Here is a 17,158-nt window from a genome sequence, read left to right as displayed (position 1 = left end):
GTAAAGGTAGGAAGGTAAAAGTCAAGTCCACTATGTACAGAGTTCTAGATTTGTCTGGGCTACAGGAGACCCCATGTTAAAAACACAAACTACATTTGTTTGTTATAAATTCTATAGATAACACATTTTACCTTATACATCATACTTCACATAAATATTGCTCCTCAGAGGTACTTTTTCTGGATTCTTGTATCTATGAGGTGCTTTTTCTGGATTCTTGTATCTATTGCCAGACTGTGGTTGCAGTGGACAAAAGAAAGTAGTCTCTAGGTCTGGAGAGATGGCTCAGTGCTTTAGAGCCCTGGCTGTTCTTCCAGAGGACCTGGGTTTGATTCCCAGCACCTCCATAGCCATTTACAACTATCTGTAGCTTCAGTTCCAGGGCTTCCAAAACCCTCTTTCAGCCTTTGCATGCGTGTGGAGCACAGACTTACATGCAGGCAAAATACCTGAACACATAAAAATATGATTTTTTTTTTAAAAAATTGTTTTTGTATGAACATTGGTTCATAGCTTAAGATAATTCACACACAAAAAAGTGAATACTGAAACTTCAGGCAGGGTTTGATGGTGCCTGCCTAGACCCCCAGTCTTTGAGAAGCTGAGGCAGGAGGTTTGCTGCAAGTTTGAGGCTAACCTGAGCTACACAACAGGTACCAGGATTGCCAAAGCTACACAGTGAGGTTGTGTCTCAAGAGGAAAAATGGGGTAAGTATTGCAGCTCTGAGAGGAAAGGCAGCCTAGCAGTCAGGAGCCAAGGAATGTCGTGAAGTCACACTGCACAGCAAACCTCTTACAAGAGGGTGACTCAGGTGAGAAGCAGCAGAGAAGTGAGCAGGAGACCAGGCTTATTCTGAGTCTCTAGGGGGAGGAGGGTGGGGATTGGTGGGATTTCAAGTCCTGAACTTGCAGCAAGCCCAGAGACGGGTAGGTTTTTGAGCTCAGGGGTTGAGACAGAATTTCCTTGTGTAGTCCTGGCTATCCTGGAATTCATTCTGTAGGCCACACTGACCTTGATCTCAGCTTGATCTTTAGTGCTGTAAAAACATAGGCAATAATAAAGATTATAAATAACATATAATATACATAAATAAAAATGAACGGATTCAAAAAGATCATGTCACGTTCATTTTCTGAAGCCGCTGATTTTGAGAACAAAATCAGGCAAGAATCACAGGTCATGAAAAGTTTTATTTGTTTTGGTTTTGGTTTGATTTGAGACAGGATTTCTCTGTGTAGTCTTGGAGCCTATCCTGGAACTCACTCTGTAAACCAGGCTGGCCTCGAACTCAGAAAGATCTGACTGTCTCTGTCTCCTGAGTGCTAGGATTAAAGGCCAGTGTCACCACTGCTCTGTTTAAAGGTGTATTTATTATGTATACAGTGTTCTGCCTCTCTCCAGAAGAGGGCACCAGATATTATTACAGATAGTTGTGAACCACCACATAGTTGCTGGGAATTGAACTCAGGGCCTCTGGCAGAACAGCCGGTGCTCTTAACCACTCTCCGACCCGGTTTTTATTTTGAAACAGGTTCTCACTATGTAGTCCTGGCCGGCCTGGAACTCTCTGGGTGGAGCAGTCTATCCCCAGACTTACAGAGGTTTGCCTGCCTCTGCTTCTTGAGTGCTGGGATGAATAAGTTAGGTGCCACTACACCTAGCTAAGAAAAAAAAAATGTTCGTATCAAGAATTGTAGCTGGGAGGGGAAAGAATAGGGTCAAAATACATTGTATGAAAAAAGTTTTTAATCAAAAAAGAGAAATGTAGCTGTGAGAATCTTAAATCAAGACCGTGTGTGATGGTGCATACCTATAATCAATCCAATACTTCAGAGATCTTAGAATAGCAGGAAATAGAATATGATAATATTCAGGGGGAGTCACTCTAGCTGTAAGTTTAATGCACAGTAATGAATTTAATAGTAGGAATTACTATTACTGCTGGGCTCTAAAGAGCCGTGTCAGTGAAGAGCAGGTACTGTTCTTCCAGAGATCTTGAGCTCAGTCCCTAGCACCAACATCCAAGGGATCCAAGTACCTTTTGACTTCCCACAGGCACCCCCCCCACACACACACATATGCAACACACACAATTTAAAAATATTTTTAAATTAAAAAGAAATTTGTATTTATTTTCTGATACTAGGATTTGAATTCATGACCTTGTACATGCTGAGCACACAGCGACTTCTGAGTTCTACCTCATACCTCCCACACACACACAAACAATGCTTAAACCAGATCTCACGTGATTGTAAATCCTGGGGATGGGCATGGGAGCAGGCACAGCAGTCATTGAAATAGGATGGCTAATTAGAGATAGGCCCAGGCGGTGGTGGTGCATGCTTTTAATCCCAGCACTCAGGAGGCAGAGGAAGGTGGATGTCTGTGAGTTCGAGGCCAGCCTGGTCTACAGAGTGAGTTCCTTGATAAGATAGGCTCCAAAGCTACACAGAGAAACCCAGTCTCGAATAACACCCCCCCCAAAAAAAAAAAGAAAAAGAAAAAAAGAGGGATAGATAGATGTCTTCCGTGTGGGATTTCAGCACATGAGAAATACAGGAACAGTAGTGAACTACCAGCAAAAGATGCCGAGAACAGCTGGGCCTAATGGGACAGCCTCTCAAGCTTGACTAGTTGGAAAGCTGAGGCTTCAGTCTGACCCTGTCTCAAAATTTGAAAAGAGGTCCAAGGATACAGGCCAAGGGGAGTTGCCCAGTCTTTGGGAGGCCCTCGGCTCAGTTGCAGGTACTGCCAAAATAAATTAATAATACATAAATATAAGAGAAACTTTAAAAGACAAAGAATAAATGTAAAAGTCAGTTGACTAACCACTTAGGTAGAATTTTTTTTTTTTTTTTGGGTTTTTTTTTTCGAGACAGGGTTTCTCTGTAGCTTTGGAGCCTGTCCTGGAACTCCCTTTGTAGACCAGGCTGGCCTCGAACTCACAGAGATCCGCCTGCCTCTGCCTCCCGAGTGCTGGGATTAAAGGCGTGTGCCACCACCGCCCGGCTTTAGGTAGAATATTTTGAAATCCCTGTTTTATGTCCTCACCTAAAATAAACGAGGCACTGGAGAGACTTATGGTTAAGAGCACTGGCTGCTCTTACAGAGGACCTCCCCGGCACCCACATGGTGGCTCACAAACATCTGGGACTCCAGTTCCAGGGGATCCGATGACCTCTTCTGACCTCCACAGGCACCAGGAAGGCGCACATGTGGTGCACATACATACATACATGCAGGCAAAGCACTCACACCCATAAAATGAAATTAAAAATCTAAAGTAAAGGAGTGTGTGTATCAAAGAATCAAATTTTTAAAAAGTCAGGTATGGTGTCATATCTGTCATTCCAATATTTGTGAGATGGAGGCAGGAGGATCAAAAGTAGAAGGCCAGTTTGGGCTACACAGTGAGTTTGAGAGCCTGGGCTAATACGTGAGCAAAATACAGAAGATCCACATAAGAAAACCATAAAAGTATTAGAAAGAAATACAGAAAAATGGATTTAAAGTGTTGGATGTATTTGGGACATTGGAGGCCTGCTTAGATGTGATATAAAAGGCAAGAGTAAACAGTTGATAAATTACATCAAGATTTTAAGCACTTTGGGGCCTTAGTTTGCTTAAAAGACGAGTCAAGGTAGGAAGAGAGAACAGAAAGATTATCAGCAAAGGATTAATATTAAGTTATGTAAAGAACCTCAAGTTGGAAGAGGAAAATAGCTGAGCGTAAAAGTGGGTAAATGAGTCAAGTGGGTGATTCTCCAGGAAGGAAATGAGAGAAGGCAACGTTTGACTATCAGATTGGCAAGAAAGTGAGGATGATCGTGGCGAGCTTTCGCCAAGTGTGTATGAGACTGTTTCTGTCTGGTCCATGATGGTGGGATGCAAACCGGAAGAGCTGCCTTCAAGGGCTGTATCACAGTCTTTGTTAAAATCACATACACACTCAGTGTGCCATTGAGAGATGGTATCAAATATTTATACCACATAAAAAAGTCAGTTCTAGAAGGGAGAATTTTGAAACGGTTGAAACATGTCTCGTGTGTCCTAGGCTCTCTTCAAACTGGGTATGTAGTCAGGGATAGCCAAACACTTCTGATCTCTGCCTCTACCTCCTGAGGTCTGGAATTAGAAGGTTTTGTCACTGCATACAGTTTTATGCAGCACTAGGGACTAATACGGGGCTTCATGCATGCTAGGCAAGCACTCTACCCACTGAACTCCTGATACGGTATTATTGAAGAGAAACCAAGTTTTAAAAAAACACTCACAAAAATGCACTCACAACACAAGCAAAACCCCATAATGTTTATTTTATTTGGAGATTGGATCTTACACTGTGGCTCCGGCTGGCCTAGAACCCTGTATGTCCAGATTGGCCTTGAACATAACACTCTGCCTCCCGAGTGTTAAGATTGCAAATGCGAGCCACCACACACATACCTAAAGATGTAGTATTTTATAATCTATGTTACCAAGGCAAGCCAAAATGTAATATTTAGAAGTAATTTTGTTTTGTTTTGTTTTGGAGACAGGGTTTTTCTTTTCTTTTTTTTTTTTTTTTTTTTTTTTGATTTTTCGAGACAGGGTTTCTCCGTAGTTTTTGGTTCCTGTCCTGGAACTAGCTCTTGTAGACCAGGCTGGCCTCGAACTCACAGCAATCCGCCTGCCTCTGTCTCCCGAGTGCTGGGATTAAAGGCATGCGCCACCACCGCCCGGCGAGACAGGGTTTTTCTGTGTAGCTTTGGAGTCTACCCTGGAACTCGCTCTAAAGACCTGGCTGGCCTCGAACTAACAGAGTTTTGCCTTTCGCTGTCTCCCAAGTGCTGAGATTAAAGGCGTGTGCCACCACCACCGGATTTAAAAGTAAATTTAGAATGTCTGACTGAGAGAGGCTTAAAATGTATTTTCTTTTTGTGGTTACTGGGGGTTGAACCCGGGACCTCATGCATGCCAGGTGAATCCCCGTCATTGAATTATATTCCAGTCCAGAACTAAAGTGTTGATGGGAACACAGAAACAGCATTTGAACAATAACTGAGATGGCTCAGTGGTTAAGAGTGTGTACTCAGCTGGGCCGTGTTGATCTATGCCTTTAATCTCAGCACCATCCTTGTCTACAGAGCGAGTTCTAGGACAGCCAGAACTCTTTTACAGAGAAACCCTATCTCAAAAAAAATAATTGATTAATTAGAATTAATCGATTAATTAATTAGAAAATGAAAGCAGGAAGGAGTGTGTACTGCTTTTCCCAAGTTTGCCTCCCAGCATCCATGTCATTCAGAAAGCTGCTAAAAAGATTTCCCCTGCAGCCCATCATCAGATGCAATTCCAATCAAAGGTTCTTCCACCTAGACTCTATCAATGTTTAAAAATATATTTATTAATTCTTTGAGAATTTTATATGATTTTTTTTTCGAGACAGGGTTTCTCTGTTGCTTTAGAGCCTGTCCTAGAGAATTTTTTTAAAAAGATTTATTTATTAGGTATACAACATTCCTTCCATGTACACCTGCACACCAGAAGGGGGCACCAGATCTCATTACAGATGGCTGTGAGCCACCATGTGGTTGCTGGGAATTGAACTCAGGACCTCTGGAAGAGCAGTCAGTGCTCTTAACTGCTGAACCGTCTCGCCAGCCCCTGTCCTGGAGAATTTTATACAATCAATTTTGATCATATTTGCCCCCAATTCCCCCCCACACACTTAACTCTTCCCAAATCTACCTCTTCCCCTCTGCCCCACAACTTGCATCCCTTAAAAAAAAAAAAAAAAAAAAAAAATGGCGGGTGGTGGTGGCCTACACCTTTAATCTCAGTATTGGCCAGTGGATCTCTGTGAGTTCCAGGACAGCCAGGGCTACACAGAGAAACCCTGTCTCGAAAAACTTAAAACAACAACAACAACAACAACAAACTATTGACTCCAATTTGTGTTACCCATAATATACGTATGGGTGTGGGGCCATCCACTAGAGGCTGGTCAACCTGCCAGGAGTCACTCCCAGAAGCCATCAGCAGCCCATAGTTCCTCAAGGATGGGGGCACACAAACCCCTCCTCACTCTACTCCGTGCCTGAACGGTGACCGGCCTGACCATGTGCAGGTCTCGGGCCAGCAGACACAGCGACCGACCGTGAGCTCCTGAGCACAGCTGTCACTCTTGACCTCCGGTACTCCGACCTCCAGCTCTTCCGGTTTCCACCCACTCTCGCGTGATTCTCCCTGTGACTTGGGGAGGGAGCATGTTTGTGTCCGAACACTCCATAATCACTTGTTTCCTGCACCTTGGCCAGTGCTGAGTTTGTCAACTGCTCCTCTATCTGCTGCGAAAGGACCTCCGCTGGGAGGTCTGAGAGCAACACTGATCTTGGTTCAGGGCTGCGCCCCCCAGAGCGTAGAGATGTTGTTGTGAGACCAATGGAATGTAAATATGAGCAAGAGTTTAAGGAAGTGGCTTCATAGCAGGGCTGGCCTACCATCGTGAACAAGCGAGTCCAGAAAATAGAAGCAGGTAGAAGTCAGTAAAGCAGTGGTATGGGCACTCACCTGGACCTCAGCAGCGACAGCTCCTTTTGTCCGGGGTTTGCAGGTCCATCGCAAAGGCTTGGGTGCCAGCATCCCCGTACCCTTCCCTGCCCTTACTGTGTCATCTCTTTGCTATTTCTCTGCAGGCCCAGGCCTTGTCATGCTCCAGTAAATTTGAAGCTGAGTTAAAAGCTGAGCAAGAAGAGCGGAAACGGGAGGAGGAGACCAGGAGGCTCCGCCAGGCAGCCTTCCGGGAGCTCAAGGCTGCTTTCAGCGCCTAGACCTGCTGACCTGACCTATGACCACAGCTGTGCCTTACTGACGCCCTGGAGGAGATGACCAGAATTTTCACATTTTTACCCTGCCGCCCTCTGCCTGAATGACCTCCCCCATCAACACCCCAGGCCTGTTTCTTAGTGCCTCTGGATACCTGGAGACTGCTTTCGTCCTTCCCAGGGTCCTGGCCTCTACCAAAAGACTTGCCGGCTGGTCTTTCCTGCCTTCTCTCCTCTGCCACTATCTGTATCCGAGACTTGTTTCTTTGGAAACCGTCCTTGTTCCTGCGTGGTTCTATGTCAGCGAGTCCTGTTTATCTATGGTTGCCCGTTTCTCGGATGGGTCTTCCCGGCTGCGGTCCTTGCGTTGTTTCCTGGCCACTTTCTACTTGGACTGCGTTGACTTCTTTTTTAGCGTCTTCCAACCTAGTTGATGGTGGGGTTTGAAGGAGGACTTGTGGATCATTACCTATACCCTCTAACTAGGGACTAGCTTGCTGTCACATTGCCTGTCTCCTGGCCTTTAACAGTGCCCACCCTCTTGTTCCCCTCATCCCTTTCTTTCTATTTCAGCCATTTCCCTGCTCCTCGGTCCTTTACTGTAAGAATGAAAGAATTGTTGGAAGTAATATTAATGAGCAGAAGGATATCTGTCACCTGACTCCATGCAAATCAGAGTGGATCCCTGAAATTCTCAAGTGACACGTGAAGATCTTTTGAAATCCCGGAAGTTATGACCATCCTCTGGTGTCTGATGTCAGCTCCATGTCATCCACGAGACAGAGTTTTATATATTGTGAGTTCTTGGGATTTCTCACAAACACCAGGGGTTGTATTTTTTAACAAAAAAATTCCTAATGTCATATTTATTACTTCTCTTTTGAAACTGCTGTCTTTACAATAAAGAAAACATCTGCCCTTCTAACAGCTGTTTCCTTTTAAATAAAATGTGCAAATGGTCTTTGCCTTCACACCAGTGTGCTTTTGATCTTTTTTGAATTAGGAGATAGAAGAACACGGGGTCAGTTCAGCCTTGGCTTCTGTTGACACTGAGTTCCTAAAGTATGGGTATGGCTGGGCGGTGGTGGCGCACGCCTTTAATCCCAGCACTTGGGAGGCCGAGGCAGGTGGATCTCTGTGAGTTCGAGACCAGCCTGGTCTACAAGAGCTAGTTCCAGGATAGACTCTAAAGCTACAGAGAACCCTGTCTCAAAACAAAACAAAACAAAAAACCCAGTATGAGTAGGAATAGGATGGGTAAGAGTGGGATGGAGGTAGCACAATGGGTGGACTACTTGCCTAGCATGCATGAAGCCCTTAGTTCAGTCCAAGCACCACATACAACCAGTCATGGCAATGCATTCCTGTAACCTCAGTACTCAGGAGATAGATGCAGAATTCAAGGTCATGGTCAAGTAAGTCTGAGGCCAGGCTGAGCTCATGAGACCTTATTTTAAGTCAAACGACAAAAGCAAAAGTAGGACCTAAGTGGGTCCCCACTGATGACATCATACCAGCACTGTCACCTGCTCTCCCCTTCCCGAAACCAGCGAGAGTGCTTTCAGCTGCTGGTAAAATCTCTAGTTGGGTTTGTTCTGCTTGTAGATCCCTTGAAACTCTTACTAGGGCCTGGCTTTATTTAATTCATAGTACATTTGTACCCTGGCATGTCAAATTTAACAAATATTTCACACTAATAAAATGACGGGTAGTCAGGGCCAGAGGTGGAGAGGTATATAAGATCCTGAACTTTTTTTCTCAGTTTCTCTATAAACCTAAACTTCTCTTTAGAATACCCTATTAATGAACAACAAGATGGTCAAGCACGTACAGGTGCTCACTTCCAAGCCAGAACGCTTGAGTTCGATACCCAGCCCCACATGGTAGAGGGAGGGAAGCAACTCCTTCAGGTTATCTCCTTGGTTCATTTTTAAAAAAATTATTTTAATTTATTTCATGAGCACTGGTGTAAAGGTGTCAGATCCCCTGGAACTGGAGTTACAGTTTTAAGCTGCCACGTGGGTGCTGGGAATTGAACCTAGGTCCTCCGGAAGAACAACCACTGCTCTTAACACTGAGCCATCTCTCCAGCCCCAGGTCCTCTGGATTCTACGTGCATGCTTTGGCACATGAATGTCCATACCCACACCCACACTTTAAAAAAAAAAAATTAGGGCTGGCGAAATGGCTCAGCAGATAAAGGTGCTTGCTGCCAAACCTGATAACCTGAGTTTGATCCCCGGGTCCTACATGATATAAGGAGAGAACCAACTCCACTCCCAAAGTTCTCCTGGACATTACTGGGAAGAGGAAATCTTTTTTTTTCTTTTTTTTTTTTTTTTTGGACAGGACAGGGTTTCCTGTGAAACCACCGTCCTGGCTGTCCTGAAATTCACTATGTAGACCAGGCTGGCCTCAAACTCATAGAGATCCGCCTGCCTCTGCCTCCCAAGTGCTGGGATTAAAGACGTGCACCACCACTGCCTGGTGGAAGAAAAAACCTTGAGAAAAATGCCTCCATAGCATTGGCCTGAGCAAGCCTGTGGAGTATTTTCTTAATTTGTGATTGATGTGTGAGGGCCCAGATCATTGTGGATGGGGCCACCCACTCCTGGGCAGGTGGTTCTGAGGTGTTTAAGAAAGCAGGCTACGCAAGCTATGTGGGAACGAGCCAGTAGGCAGCCCTCCTCCATGACGTCTGTTTCAGCTCTTCCCTTGAGTTCCTGCCATGACTTCCCTCCGCATTGCACAGTGACTGGACCCATGAGCTGAAATAAACTCTTTTGTCCCCAGGTTGGTTTTGATCATGGCATTTTATCACAACAATAGGAACCCTAAGCCGGGCGGTGGTGGCGCACGCCTTTAATCCCAGCACTTGGGAGGCAGAGGCAGGTGGATCTCTTTGAGTTCGAGACCAGCCTGGTCTACAAGAGCTAGTTCCAGGACAGGCTCCAAAACCACAGAGAAACCCTGTCTCGAAAAACCAAAAAAAAAAAAAAAAAAAAGGAACCCTAAGACAGCAAGTTTGAGGCATCCTGGGTTACATGAGACCATCTCAAAAACCAAACCAAACCAACCAAACAGCCTAACAAACAACAAAGAAAGAAAGAAAGAAAGAAAGAAAGAAAGAAAGAAAGAAGAAAGAGAAAAAAGAAAAAACCAAAGAGGAAACAGGAAAAAAAAAAAAACCTTTCTCTACTAACAGGCCAAAGTCAGAGCTAAAACTCTCAAGGGATACAAAATGACCCACAAGAGTTCTTAGGACAGAAGATGACACACATTGGGCTAGGTGACCACAGAAAGCGGGGGTATGACGTCTTTGTGCCCTTTTGGTCCATGCTCCATGTCCTACAGAAGCTGCTCTCTTCCTAGCTGTAACCTCTGGTTCCCAGGCTCCAACTCCAAACTCCAGGACCAAGGCCAAAACCCAACCCTTCCTTTCCTGGTCCTTCCCTGGGGCTCTGCAGTGACCTGACTGGTTTTTCTACTCTCCTTTTACAGGATTGTCCACTGTTGAGCTGGGACATTCTCTGAAGTGCAAATCTGTTCCTAGCATCCTCAGGGCTTCCAGCGTTGACCCTGCTCACTTGTGCTCTGCCCTCCTCCCTTCCCCTTGGAAGGCCCAGTACTGTGAAATAGGGAGCTAGCTGTTCCTGGGAGACAGCACACCTCCAGCCTCCAACAAGATGTTTCCTCTGCTCCCTTGCGCTCCCTCCTCCCTCCCACTAGTGAGCTACTTCTTGTTGGCTCAGCTCGGAGGATCTTCTTCCAATCTTCCAGAAGCCTTCTTGTTGCTCCTGGGAGGGCAAGGAACACCCTAGGATTCCTTTTTTACCTCGAGGCTTTTCTCTGTTGTAATCTTTAGGCACTTGGGCATTCTTCAGGATTCCTCGCTCTACTTCCCAACCATCCTGTTAGTATGATGACTTTCTAAAACACACATTTGTTTACTATTTATTTTGTGGTGTATGTGTATATGAGAGAGAGAGAGAGAGAGAGAGAGAGAGAGAGAGAGAGAGAGAGAGAACAGAAGACAACTCGTTAGAGTCAGTTCTTTTTTCACCATGTGGATCCCTGGGATTGAACTCAAGTTGTTGAGCTTGGTAGCAAGCACCTTGCTTTGCTGAGCCATCAAGTTGGCTGAGGACTCTGAACCTTTGGGAGGGCAGGAAGTCTGCCCTGTCTGCTGCTATAGGCCTAACAGGTAATTTGCAGACTTGTATGTAAATTTCACAAAGATATGCCCAAGTTTGTTGAATAGATGGAGAAATGCAAGGTGGGATCCTCATCACTGATGTCAGAGAACTTCTAATTACCTGTTGTTATAACAAGGAAATACCCAAAGCTAATGAGCTTTTGTAAGACAAGTTCACGAGTAGGATGTTGGCATCAGCTCACTCTGTTGACAGCTCTCAAAGGAGACCGACATCAGCATAGCATGATTTTGACACTGCAGAGTCGAAGGCTGAGGATACACATTCGTTATCCTGGTTAACGTGGTTAGAGGAACCATGGGGCCAGATAGGACTTCCAGAGTGAGGGGGAAGCTATTCTTACTATTTTTAATACCATTTTTATAATAGCCCTCTCAGGAGAACAAATTCATGGGTTCCTGGAGAAAAATCTTCAGAAGGCTATGTTCTCTGTGACCCAAGGATCTCTTATCACAGGGTCTCATGTAGCTGAAGATTAGATTGAATTTCTAATCTTCTTTTTTATTTATTTTTTATTTATTTGTTTTTGGAGACAGGGTTTCTCTGTGTAATTGCTGACTGTCCTGGAACTCACCTTGTAGACCAAGTTGGCCTCGAACTCACTGAGATCTGCCTGCCTCTGCCTCCTGAGTGCTGGGATTAAAGGCGTGCGCCAACACCACCCAGCGAATATCTAATCTTCTGGACTCTACTTCCTAAATGTTGGGATTACAGGCACATGATACCTTATCTGGTTTATGCAGTGCTGGGGATCAGACCCAGGGCTTTGGGTGTGCCAGGCACACTCTCCCCAAGAACGTGTATCCTCAGCCTTCGGCTCTGCAATGTCAAAAGTTGTATGCATGTGTATGGATGCTTTGCCTTCATGTATGTATTGACTGCCTGTGTGCCTGGTGTCCTTGAAGTCGGAGGAGGGCTTTGGAATGCCTGGAATTGGGAGTTATGGATGGTTGTGAGACACCACAAGGATGCCGCAAATTAAACCAGCAGCCAGCACTCTCAACAAGCCATCTCCCTCTCTCTCTTTTTAAACATGTATTTATTTATTTATTCATTTATTTATTTATTATGTATATAATGTTCTCCCTGCATGTGTCCCTGTAGGCCAGAAGTTATTACAGGTGGTTGTGAGCCACCATGTGGTTGCTGGGAATTGAACTCAGGACCTCTGGAAGAACAATCAGTGTTCTTTTTTTTTTTTTTTTTTTTTTTTGAGACAGGGTTTCTCTGTAGCTTTGGTGCCTGTCCTGGAACTAGCTCTTGTAGACCAGGCTGGCCTCGAACTCACAGAGATCCACCTGCCTCTGCCTCCCGAGTGCTGGGATTAAAGGCGTGCGCCACCACCGCCCGGCAACAATCAGTGTTCTTAAGCGCTGAGCCATCTCTCCAGCCCCCAGCAAGTCATCTCTTGAGTTCATACCTGCATATTATTTTTTTTGGTTGGTTTGTTTTGCTTTTGTTTTGTTTTTAAGTATAAAGTGTTAATATCTTTATTATGGCATAGTGTGGCACTTTGTACAGTAACTCATTTTAATGTAAAAGCATTTTATGTACAACTGCAGAGAAACAATACACAGACAGCTTGAATACAAAAACGGGGTGTAAGTCAAATGTCCAGAGTTACTTGATAAACATGCCTGCATTTTAAAGGGCCCATAAACCTCAACACCACCTCACCAGGACCAAGTATCACAAACCATATCTAACCCCAGGCAGGCCTTTGACACGTGGCCCATCCCTGAGGGGGCAACTTTGAAAGGAGAACAGCTGACATTGCATATTCATTGGGAAAAAAAAGCAACTAAAGAGTTTAGCTCCTGCCTACGGGTCACTATGTGATGTAATGACATTTAGACTCAATCACTAGTGACTCAGGCCTTGGTAAACATCCATATTCTTACCTGTAAAATGGGAATGATTAACTACCAGGCAGATCTCATGCCTGGATTAGTATTCAGTACCTGAGTCCCTCTCTCAACTTGGTATTCTCCACTACTGCAACTCTATCTCCTCCTGAACTTTGGGTTTCTACATTTAGGTCCAGAGGCCTAGGAATATTTAGACCTGGCTGTAACTGGAGGTTTCTCTCCCACCCACCAGTTCCAGAATAACTACTCTGAGGCTTAATATTAATTTCAAACTATTTGATCTATTAGCTCAGGCTTATTATTAACTAACTCTTACAACTTAAATTAACCCATTTCTATTCTATATTTTACCACGAGGCTCATAATTTGCTACCTGACTTCTTGCTTTCCCTGGCAGCTGCTGGCATCTTCCTGATTCTACCTTCTTTTTTCCCTGTATCTTTGCTTGGATTTCCTGCCTGGCTCTATTCTGCCTGGCTATTAGCCAAGTCAACTTCTTTATTAATCAATGGTAATAAGACGTATTTGCAGCATACAGAAGGGCATCCCACATCATCTGACTATTGTCCTTGTCCAAAGCGTGGGTATCCATTTACCAGATTCTCTGGTCTGTTGTTCTGGTGATGGAAGAACACCTATCCATTGTCTGCTTAGATGCCATGCTCTCTGGAGTTGACAGTTCTATATCTTTGGGCCTGATCATGTGACCTGATACTGTGACTTTGTCTCCTGATATGTACTAGGATGTGTACAGCTGTCTCCACCTGTGTACTAGGCTAGATTCCCTGCCAACTTGGCCTGACTATAGAAGAACAGTAGTTCCACAATTTTCTAGTAGGTTCTGTGATGGTTGTGGGGTGCTAGGGGACCAGCTTAGGGTTCCATAATGGAGGTGGGTGCTGAAGATGGCATCTATCTATCATCTATCTATCTATCTATCTATCTATCTATCTATCTATCTATCTATCTATCTAATCTATCCTACCTATTCATCCATCCATCTATCCATCCATCCGTCTAATGAGATAGAATCATATATTACAATCCAATCTGGCCTTGAGCAATCATGGTAATCCTCCTGTCTCAGTCTCCTAAGTGCTGAGATTACAAGTGTGAGCTAGCACAACAGATGACAGAACCTTATTAAGGGTCAGTTTCTCATCTTCTTTCAGAAACCAGTCAGTTTTACTGTGTGTTACCAATATGAGGGCACATTGCTATTGTCTCCTTTGCTCTCCTGTTTGGGATAGAGTCTCCTTGAATAGCCTAGGCTGGCCTGGAACTCATGATCTTTCCTGCTTCAGTCTCCCAAAGACTGGGGTTACCAGTGAGTAATCACCAGCTATTGTCTTTTCTAAAGATTTATTTTTATTTTTGTATTATTATTATTATTTTTTAATATTTATTTATTATGTATACAATATTCTGTCTGTGTGTACGCCTGCAGGCCAGAAGAGGGCACCAGACCTCATTACAGATGGTTGTGAGCCACCATGTGGTTGCTGGGAATTGAACTCAGGACCTTTGGAAGAGCAGGCAATGCTCTTAACCTCTGAGCCGTCTCTCCAGCCCCCTTGTATTATTATTATTTTGAGACAGAGTTTCTCTATGGAGTCTTGGCTGTCCTGGAACTCACCATGTAAACCAGGTTGACCTCAAATGTCCAGAGATCTACCTGCCTCTGTCTCTATTTTTACTTTTTTTTTTTTTTTTTTTTTTTTTTGGTTTTTCGAGACAGGGTTTCTCTGTGGCTTTGGAGCCTGTCCTGGAATTAGCTCTGTAGACCAGGCTGGTATTTTTTTTTTAATATTTATTTATTTATTGTGTATACAATATTCTGTCTGTGTGTATGCCCGAAGGCCAGAAGAGGGCACCAGACCCCATTACAGATGGTTGTGAGCCATCATGTGGTTGCTGGGAATTGAACTCAGGACCTTTGGAAGAACAGGCAGTGCTCGTAACCTCTGAGCCATCTCTCCAGCTGGTATTTTTACTATTTTTAAATCGTGTGTATGTTTGTTTGTGAGCATGTGTGAGTGTGGGAATCTACAGAATCCAGAAGAGGGTGTCCGATCCCTTGGAGCTGGAGATAACACATGGTTTTGAGTCTCCCAACATGGGTGATGGGAACTAAACTCAGGTCCTCTGGAAGAGCATCACTCCTCAACGAGGAGCCAGCTCTCCAGGTTTGCTGTTGTCTTTTTGATGGACAATTTGATAACTTTCAACATTGAAATCTCTACCTGTGTTACTTATTTCTGCATTAACAAACCATCTGATGACTTAAAGGCTTAAAATACTAATTAACATTTATCAGCTCCCCAAATATTTGAGGGAGAGGGATTCAGAAGCAGTTTAATTGGGTGAGTCTGACTCAAGGGCTCTCATGTGGCGGCCATGTGCAGTGCTGTCATCTGAGGCTCCACCGGGGCTGCAGAATCTGTTTCTAACGTGACTCACTCCTGTGGTTTAAAGGTTGGTGCCAGCTGTTAGCAGAAGGCCTCGGTCGCCTGCCACGGAAATGTCACTGGGCATCTTGAGTGTCTTCCCAACATGGCGAAGTACTTGCTGCACCTCTGGCCTTTCCCCAAGGAAAAAGGTGCCTTTTGCTCTCAGTGTCAGTTCGTGTTGATGTGTGAGCCACCTGTGGACAGACTGCGTGGGTGCGGTCAAGGGTTTTATTAGAAAGAACACAGGCTGGGGTGGATTTCAACCCAGCACAACTGCTTCAAGAGAGTACAGTGTAAGTCATTGCGGACTTTAAGATGTCGCTTCAGAAAGCACACTGTCATTTCCCCAGTACCCCACTGATTACATAGGTTGGCTTTATTGAGAAGAACCAGCAGGACTCATCTCGGAGCTAACCATTATAGAATCAGTCAGAGTTCTTAATCACCAGTAACAGAATCTGATTGAAACAGGAAAAGAATCGATTAAGAAGGCACCGATGAGCTCCCAGAATGACTAGCAGAGGGACAGAGTGGGAATCAAGCTAAGAAAATGGGCATGAGGCCAGGCAACTGGGACACAGGCCAAGAGCACACCCTGGGAACTGGCCAAGGATAGTGCCGCTGTCCTAGCTGCTCAGAACTCTGTGGTGTTATGCCTCTTCTTCGGGTCATTTACTCTGGTTTCAAACTCTGGGGTTGAGCTTAGTCATGTGCCAAATGAATTGGGGTTGAGGGGTAGCATCTGAATTTTTTTTTCTAAAGGGAAGCAGGTGCTGCCAGGTGCTGCTTCACACCGACATTCTTACTTACCTCAAGCATGGGAAAGTATTCCAGGTGCAGAAGTCCCTCACGAGTGGCGGGTGTTCACTGCAGAGGCATCCCTGGCTTTTTTTGTGTTTGTTTTTTGACAGGGTCTCACTGTGTAGCAAAGGCTGGTTAGGAACTCACAGTCTTCCTGCCCCAGCCTTCCTGGTACTATGATAAGAGTGTACATGGCTGCTCCCACCTTTCTTCATGACTTTGGACCTTGGAATATTTCTCGTAGGTAAAAGGTAAAAGTAGAGAAGGAAATGCATTTAAGAGAACATACACAGTAGCCTTTCTTTCTTTAAAAAGATATATTATTTTTTGTTTATTCTTTGAGAGGGTCATGCATGTATACAATGTATTGATCTTATCCACTCCCCTGTTACCCACTTCCAGCTCCTCCCCAGTCAGTATTCTTTCTAACAATAAAACCCCTGCCGGGCGGTGGTCAGGCACGCCTTTAATCCCAGCACTCGGGAGGCAGAGGCAGGCGGATCTCTGTGAGTTCGAGACCAGCCTGGTCTACAAAAGCTAGTTCCAGGACAGGCTCCAAAACCACAGAGAAACCCTGTTTCGAAAAACCAAAAAAAAAAAAACCAAAAACAAAACAAAAAAAAAAAAAAAAAACAAAAACAAAAACAAAACCCTTGACCACACTCAGGCAGTCTGTCTACAGGTGGATCACACAATCTACACATTGAAACAAAAAAAGACATCTTGTTTCTTGGGAGAAAGCCAGGGGTACAGCAATAGGCCTAGTAATGTTGCAGATTTTGCTTGTCTGTTCTAGTTGGGAGACATAAAACATTGTCTCTGGGGGCTGGAGAGATGGCTCAGCGGTTAAAAGCACTGCCTGTTCTTCCAAAGGTCCTGAGTTCAATTCCCAGCAACCACATGGTGGCTCACAACCATCTGAAATGAGATCTGATGCCTTCTTCTGGCCTGCAGGCAGACACACAGACAGAATATTGTATATATAATAAATAAACAAATATAAAAAAAAATTGTC

The 17,158-nt window shown here is 44.5% G+C and overlaps 1 protein-coding gene across 1 annotated transcript in view; it reads left to right on the top strand.

Annotated features, from left to right (window-relative positions):
• Efhd1 (EF-hand domain family member D1) overlaps window positions 1–7,781 on the top strand; it is a 46,524-nt gene extending 38,743 nt beyond the window's left edge. Inside the window, exon 4 of the mRNA XM_057761706.1 lies at window positions 6,682–7,781. Within this exon, the coding sequence (XP_057617689.1) occupies window positions 6,682–6,816 (135 nt within the window). The 3' untranslated portion in view covers window positions 6,817–7,781. The remainder of the gene's footprint in view (window positions 1–6,681) is intronic.
• The last annotated feature ends 9,377 nt before the right edge of the window (window positions 7,782–17,158 follow it).

The sequence above is a fragment of the Chionomys nivalis genome, chromosome 2 (genome assembly GCF_950005125.1).
Source record: "Chionomys nivalis chromosome 2, mChiNiv1.1, whole genome shotgun sequence".
Lineage (NCBI taxonomy): Eukaryota > Metazoa > Chordata > Mammalia > Rodentia > Cricetidae > Chionomys > Chionomys nivalis.
Note: the sequence above shows the minus strand (reverse complement) of the source record. Positions and strands in the feature narration are given on the sequence as shown.